Raw genomic sequence first — 7,107 nt, 5'->3', positions numbered from 1 at the left:
AGAGAGAGAGCAATATTTAAACACTTTTATATTTTATTTTTCGTATTTTTATGTTTGTTTTCCTCCTGCAAACTTTATTTAACAACATTTAACTTTAACGCGTATGACTGGCCTTAAATATTTATGTGGCGTGATAATTGTTTTTTTTTTTTTAACTGTACAAATATCCCATCTGTCAGTTCAAACTAAGTCATAAATACAGTCATTTAAAAAAAAGTGTAAAGAAGAAAATGTGTTCGTGTGTGTGTGTGTGTGCTTAGATTTTCATTCAGGCAGATATTTCGCTACCCTGCCTGCAGCATTAGGACCCTGTTAAATATCGTTTCCTGCACGCTGTGCGATCTTTTCCCTTCTGGGGACGCTGCAGTGCCACAGGTAACACTGAATGGTTTTTGCGTTTATTTAATTTTTATTTTCATGTTATTATATTATATATCCTAAAACATAGTTTAGTGTTTTGTTTATATTTTGTTTGAAAGGCCGACGTGGCGTTGACGCTGGCACGTGTTGCCTCGCCCTCGTGATTTTCTGAGTTCACAGATCAACGTGCTTGAGCGACTATGATTTAATGAGATCACCGTAAATGTTTTACAGATCTACTTGAACTACTCTGGGAGACCAAATTTCAAAGAATGTGCCGAAGCTGCGGCAGTTTCCCAGTAAGTCTGAGACAACAGTTGTTTTATTTTCTTCAGGGGTTTTCAAACTGGGATGAATGTTCAATTAAAATTAAAAAATTACTTTTGATTAATAATTATCTTTACAACACTATAAAAGTGAGTAAAACTTAAAAATCTGCACAAAAAATGCAATATGATTCCAGTTTCTGTTTATCAGCATAAATGTTTATGCATTTATTTATATATATATATATATATATTTATATTTATATATATATATATATATATATTTATATATATATATATATATATATATATATATATATATATATATAGCTGCCTTTTAAACTTTAGGACAGTAGTCCCTTTTGAACCCATTTGGGGTCCTGTGACCCTTAAAGATTGAAACCCCCTGTTGTCTATTATTGCATGTAATGATGAATCCTTAGACTAGAGTCTCTGATTTACTCGTGAAGATCTTCACAGTGCACTGAACACATGCTCTACAGCTTGAGATGGAGTAGAAAGTGACTTGGACCTTTTCTAAATGTTAAAGGTTTGTTTTTTACACAGATTGGGAGAGAGGAAGTGATGTTGCCAGGTAGCTGATGTCAACCAACCAATAGCAGACAACCAATGGGTAAGAGCTAGTTTATGACCAGGAAACCATGAATAATTGGTCATTCAAAGGAATAATCTCATTGTCCATTATTGCGTGTAATGATGAATCCTTAGACTAGAGTCTCTGATTTACTCGTGAAGATCTTCACAGTGCACTGAACACATGCTGGACAGCTTATGATGGAGTAGAAGTAATTCGGAGCTTTTCTAAATGTTAAACTAAGGTTTTCTTTATTACAGATTGGGAGGGAAGAAGAGATGTTTCCAGGAAGCTGATGTCAACCAACCAATAGCGGACAACCAATTGGTAAGAACTAGTTTATGACAAGGAAACCATGAATAATTGGTCTTGTCTATTATTGCATGTAATGATGAATCATTAGACTAGAGTCTCTGATTTACTCGTGAAGATCTTCACAGTGCACTGAACACTTGCTCTACAACTTGAGATTGGTTTGTAGTGGCTTGGATGTCTCTAAATGTCTAAACTTTTTAACCTTTAGGTTTGATTCCAGCAGAATGGTTAATCGCCACGGTTCATGACTACAAGGTAAGAAGCTGTATCTTTTTCTGTCTTTGCATGTGTGGCCCATGTACAGTTTCTAACAATTTGTTTTTCACAAATGCTTATTTTTTTTTAAGGATTCCAGCGAAGGGTTCGAAGCTGATATGGACATTGTCTCCAGCCCATGAAGCTACATCAGGTTGTCCTAACAGCATTTCAGATGTTTTATCAGTGATGTGCAGTGATGATTCAACAGACTAGAGTTTCTGATAACACCATGAAGTTATTCACATTACTGAGCACAGCATTTGATTATAATAGTGTATTGTTACGAAGAACATCTAGGTAACATTGGATTTTATTTTTTTAGGTTGAATGGATGGCAGAATTATGTGCCAACGATGGGCACATTCCTGTGAATGCACAGACCTGTCGCTCTGTAAGTACAGCTCCTGTAAATTAACTTGGGTTACAGTTGGGTATTAATTAGTGCGTTGTTGTTTTCACTGAAACTCAATTAAGTTAACTTATTGTGGTGCACAAATACAGGCAATGAATTCACTTGTTTTCCCCATTTGTAATCTAATTCACTCGTTTTCTTTTAAGGGCTGATGTTTATGCCGTGTCAGAAGAGTTGTGGTGACCGGTCTGGAGCACAACGTTGAAATGTCAAGCTTTGTACTATTGTGTATCATTACTTCAACACTTGTTTCACTGTCATTTGTATATCATTCTAAGAACAGTTTGAGAAAGTAACTGCTTTTGTGTTTCCTAATAAAAAAGAATTTGTGTGTAAAATGTATCGAAAGTAGATTGAATTTTCTTCTGCTATTAGAAATGGCGAAGGACTTTTATTATGGAAACGGGTCCCTTCCGTTGCTCGCGGCTACTATGTTTGACTTCACTGTACTTGACTCACTTTAGCCATGTTCATATTTGCTGCTAGCCTACCGGTTTTTTAGCAAATAAAGAACCACGTTTTGGAAATCAACAGCCTTTAGTAGTTTACACAGAGGGTCACAAATCTCCAGAGCGAAGGTCACTGGGCCAGCAATGACATCATGTAACTGGTTGTGATCTGCGTAGCAACGCCCGATTTATGAACGAATCGTTCTTTTGAGTCGGATCTTTTAAATGAATCTCCACTGACTCCAGCTCCGAGAACGGTTTTTTTCTTCCTAAACGAACTATAGGTTATAGAGTGGTTTTTAGAATTCGGAATGGCATATTAGCATACTCTGCTTACAATTTAAAAACTTTCTGGCTAAACCTGATATCGAAATACTCGTAAAGAACCGTAATATGACGGCACACGAAAGAATCACTGAGTTGTTTAGTTGAACCGGTTCCTTCATATGAACCGGTTCGCAGGAACCGGTTCGCAGGAATGAGCCGGACGTCCCTTTGCTAGATACGTAAACCAGCTCGTTCTCTACACAATGACATTCTAGGTGCGTGAGGTTATCTCAGTCAGATCGCCGTGAGTCTGTTGGACTTGAGCTGGACTGTATTTTCGCACGGAGTCGAGCTGTTTATGTGCTGAAACGGTTTAAGTTAAAGCATGTTTGTGCCGGGCGCAAGTGAACAGGAACGTGAAGCTGGCTTCGATAAGTGAACTCGAATGTTTTTGCAACTGAAGCAGAGAGACTGATGTCTGGGAGATATAACTGCATGTCTTTACTGCAGTCACACAAAACTAAAGTTCTGAGGTCGCAGGTATGTTTGATCCGGTCGCTAGTGTTTCGACATCGACACAGTTTCACCTGTGAAGTTGTGGAGTCGTTAGGCTAGTTCAGACATGCTAACAGACGTCGTTTCGCTTGAGGAAAAAGCGTTTAGAGCTAAACAAATAAACGTTACCCCAATGCTGCAATAATATTTTTAAGTGGTCTTTTATCATTTTATTTAAATACATTTTCATATCGTTTAGTTATCTGCACGGGTGTGGCCTTGGGTTGTTATCTGGTTGATTTGCTCTAATACAAACACGCCTTAATACAGGTCTGTTGAGGTCTCATTGTTTAAATGCCTTCTGACACTTGTGGCAGTGTAAACTTTACATGTCGTCTTAAAGCAACACTCAACGTCGTTTTTTGACACTTTAATATCTATATAATTAGATTTAAGAGCTATCTGTACTTTATACTATACTATATTTACTTTATGGCATACCTAGCTTTTAATGTGTAGTTATCAATTATATCAGCTTTCCACCACACACTGACACTTTTTATTAATGTTATAGAATTGTAATTTTCTCCTTTGTGCATTATAAAGTAGTAGTGCAGACATGACCGGAGTTGTAGGGCGAGTTTGGGGGTGGGTCAGTCCAGCGAATCTGTACTCCTCGTGGGGCAATAATGCCAAACCTAAAAAACCCCCATCAACGGAGATTCAGACTAGAAGCAGATGGGGCTTATGGGGACTTACTGCCTGGGTTTGGAGGGGCGAGAACCCCCAAAAGGACCAAAAGACAATCACTGAGGAATTCTGGGAGACTGAGGAGACTATCAAGCCGTTGGAAGTTGAAGAGCTAAGGGCTGATATTGGGATTGAGAAAGCAGCCGCCCAAAGCCCCTCGCGCTGGTGGAGCCGAATGCTTCCATCCAGATACTTTTTCTGGCCCCGGTGGTCAGCATCCACCACGCTCCGCCAGCAGAAATGTGCCGGGTGGAGTGAAGGTACATGGGACAGCGATGAAGTCGACGGGCAATCAGACTATGGGACGCCTCCTCCGTCCCCCACGCCACAGAAATCTGCATTCCAGTTCTTCTCTCGCTCGTGGACGGGGGAAATCGTGCCTGAACACTACGACATTAGCTTTAATTTCCTCCGCCACCTCTTTGACTTGTTTGTGGTGGGCTTCCTGACCACCGTATCTCCTCCGACCAAGTTCATTTTGGACGTGCTGGGGGTGCAGGGGGCCCTGAAGCTGTGGCTCCATGGGATGGCCATGTTTCTGGTGTCGTCTGTCGGGATGGCCGGACTGCTGTGGGTGGTACAGGAGTACCTGCTGCTGTTTGCGTTGGTCTACGGTATCATGCAAGCGCTGGTCATCTCTGTCAGTGTACGCCAGAGCGAGGCTTCGGCAGAGGGGGATGATGGGAAAGCTGACGGAGAGGTCAGAGAGAGCGAGGGGGAACAGAACGACATTTGGGAGCAGAATGAGCCACAGCAGACAGCTGACGAAAGCAAGAGAGGAGTTAAACAAAGGAGCTGAAAGTCTATTTTTGGTAAGTAGTGGATTCTGCCCACAGATACGGTTTTCATATTTGTGCTGGTGTCATAAAATAAAAAGACTTTCATTGGAGAAATCTATTTAACCCATATAGCGATGCACCAAAATTATTATTATTTTAACTGAAACTAATGTTTTCATTTAGCCGAAAACTGAAATTGGAAGTACTTAATATTTACTGTTGGATTTTAATTGTTAAATTGACTTCATTTGAAATCTCAGACTTTTTATATCAAAAGTTATTAAGCACAAAGCTTACTGATTTGTTCTAATTTTAATGTGACTTTTTTATTATTATTATTATTAATAAATCATTTTTTTGCAATCTTTACCACATCATCGATTACCCATAACCCTGAAGTTATGATAACTTTGTTACAGACAGTCCCACATTTGAATCAATATTAACTTAAAACTATTCTTTCCAGCATAGTTTAACATCAGGGTGAATAAATTTTGGCAGAATTTTTAGTTTTTGAATGTTTTATTTTTCTCCAAGTAGAACACACAAAAATCTTTCTTTTCTGGTATTGCAATGATAACCAATTTCTTCGCTTCTGTCACAGGTTGTTGACATGCTGATAGTCCAGTACCAAAATCATTCATTGAGGATCTAACCACTTCAACACCACCACCAACAGCTCCCCATGAGCGATTGAAGAGCACCCTAAATATACCAGCACCTCTTTCTCTCCACCAGTGGACATTTTTTGCTCGTTTTAAAATGTAATTTAAATTTTTCCCAAAACTATTTTGATGTAGCACCCCAGCAGGAGAAGTGACCGTGTAAAACTAGACCATAACATCTGCCATCTACAAACCTGACGAAGCATGTACAGAACTGAGAAACCAGCGGTGATGGAAATACTGTGTGATTCTGAAAGCTAGTTTGTACTTTTACCTTTTATATGGTGATTTACCAGCTTTGTGACTTCACGTTGAGTGTACTGCACATCTGCATGTGTCACTTTATTCCTAGTTCAGTGTGGCCTCTGGATTGCTTATATCTGCATTGTGTCCTCTGCTGTTTAATGGGTTGAGCTGCCCATCTTTAACTTGCTCCATTAGTCCAGTCTTAGTGTACTTTTTGAGGGCAATTATAGAGGAACTGGACACTTTTTGCATACAGCAAACCTTATGTTGTTTTGTACTCATTTTATTTTCATTCATAGAACCCGTTTATAAAAAACTGACTTGTGTTTTGGGTTACATCATTAAAACCACTCTGTGTTTGAGGTATATTTATGTACACTCCGTTACATTAACTCTAATTGTGTTGTCAGTCATTGCTGTTTCAGTTGATTATATCTGTTGTGCCTCACAATGTCTGGTACTTCGGCCAGTTCACAGGGAATTATGTGTAAAGAAACTACAAGTAATTTTGCACAGTTGCGTACTGACCGCTTAATATCCAATGCTTTGTTGCACAAACGTGTCTCTCGCTCGCAAGAATAGCTTTCTCTTCCTGAATGTTTTCCACAGCTAGCATTTTATCTATGCATGATCCTATTGAACAATGAATTATTTGTGAGTGGCTTTTTCTTTGTAGTACTGGTTTGTAAATTTCTGCGTTGTTCATGTCCGTTATTTAAGCGCTAGAATTGTTGGTTTACTACATACAACCCTTAAGCAATGCAAGTATATGTGTAACCTAGGAAGGTTCTTTAAAATGTGTTTTTCATTACCATTGAAAAGTGCGGGCCACTGCTGAAACCAGACAGCTGTGAATGGAAATGTCTGCTGTAGAGTGAAATGCATTGCAACTCAAGGATGGATGTATCTATGGTGTGAGATCCACATCTGCTGTTCTTAAGTGCTGCACACTGAGTCTTTAATAGTCCTTACACCTTAAATAAACTTTCTTTTCCCATATATCATGTCTGGAGTATGTATGTTTATATTAGGGCATATGTGGACACAGATTTGATCTGTTATGGATCAGTCTCAAGTGGTCCCGAAAATTGCGACTATCTTCCAGTTTTAAATTTTTTGTTATATATATATATTATTGTTAATATATTATTACAACATACTGTACTATATATATATATATATAGTACAGTATGTTGTAATAATATATTTTAGAGCAGAGCAGACCATGAAAAATAAGTCACTATAGAAAT

The 7,107-nt window shown here is 38.7% G+C and overlaps 1 protein-coding gene, 1 long non-coding RNA gene and 4 other non-coding genes across 7 annotated transcripts; all 6 read left to right on the top strand.

Annotated features, from left to right (window-relative positions):
- The first annotated feature begins 320 nt into the window (after positions 1-320).
- Positions 321-2,548, top strand: LOC127979016 (uncharacterized). The gene is made up of 8 exons (XR_008158693.1): positions 321-375; positions 595-659; positions 1,194-1,260; positions 1,482-1,548; positions 1,745-1,791; positions 1,884-1,945; positions 2,117-2,185; positions 2,353-2,548. It is a non-coding gene; the product is annotated as an uncharacterized LOC127979016 (long non-coding RNA).
- Positions 1,051-1,117, top strand: LOC127981069 (small nucleolar RNA SNORD52). The gene has a single exon (XR_008160050.1). It is a non-coding gene; the product is annotated as a small nucleolar RNA SNORD52 (small nucleolar RNA).
- On the top strand, positions 1,337-1,403 carry LOC127981070 (small nucleolar RNA SNORD52). The gene has a single exon (XR_008160051.1). It is a non-coding gene; the product is annotated as a small nucleolar RNA SNORD52 (small nucleolar RNA).
- LOC127981072 (small nucleolar RNA SNORD52) lies at positions 1,606-1,672 on the top strand. The gene has a single exon (XR_008160053.1). It is a non-coding gene; the product is annotated as a small nucleolar RNA SNORD52 (small nucleolar RNA).
- LOC127981071 (small nucleolar RNA SNORD52) lies at positions 1,984-2,048 on the top strand. The gene has a single exon (XR_008160052.1). It is a non-coding gene; the product is annotated as a small nucleolar RNA SNORD52 (small nucleolar RNA).
- Positions 2,549-3,116: 568 nt separating the features above from the next.
- cb19h6orf47 (chromosome B19 C6orf47 homolog) lies at positions 3,117-6,856 on the top strand. 2 transcript variants are annotated; one of them, XM_052584101.1, is made up of 3 exons: positions 3,117-3,462; positions 4,027-4,979; positions 5,551-6,856. In XM_052584101.1, exon 2 carries the CDS (start codon positions 4,037-4,039, stop codon positions 4,964-4,966), a length of 930 nt encoding a protein of 309 aa, XP_052440061.1. In that variant the 5' UTR covers positions 3,117-3,462; positions 4,027-4,036; the 3' UTR covers positions 4,967-4,979; positions 5,551-6,856. The 2 variants fall into 2 exon arrangements, with proteins under 2 accessions (XP_052440061.1, XP_052440060.1); XM_052584100.1 differs by having other exon boundaries at positions 3,118-4,979.
- The last annotated feature ends 251 nt before the right edge of the window (positions 6,857-7,107 follow it).

Source organism: Carassius gibelio, chromosome B19 (assembly GCF_023724105.1).
Source record: "Carassius gibelio isolate Cgi1373 ecotype wild population from Czech Republic chromosome B19, carGib1.2-hapl.c, whole genome shotgun sequence".
NCBI classification, from domain to species: Eukaryota; Metazoa; Chordata; class Actinopteri; order Cypriniformes; family Cyprinidae; genus Carassius; species Carassius gibelio.
This window is presented reverse-complemented; position numbering and strand designations above follow the sequence as displayed.

Bases quoted from the DNA above. Each gene is read 5' to 3' on its own strand.
- cb19h6orf47 (XM_052584101.1), top strand. From the start codon at position 4,037: ATGACCGGAGTTGTAGGGCGAGTTTGGGGGTGGGTCAGTCCAGCGAAT.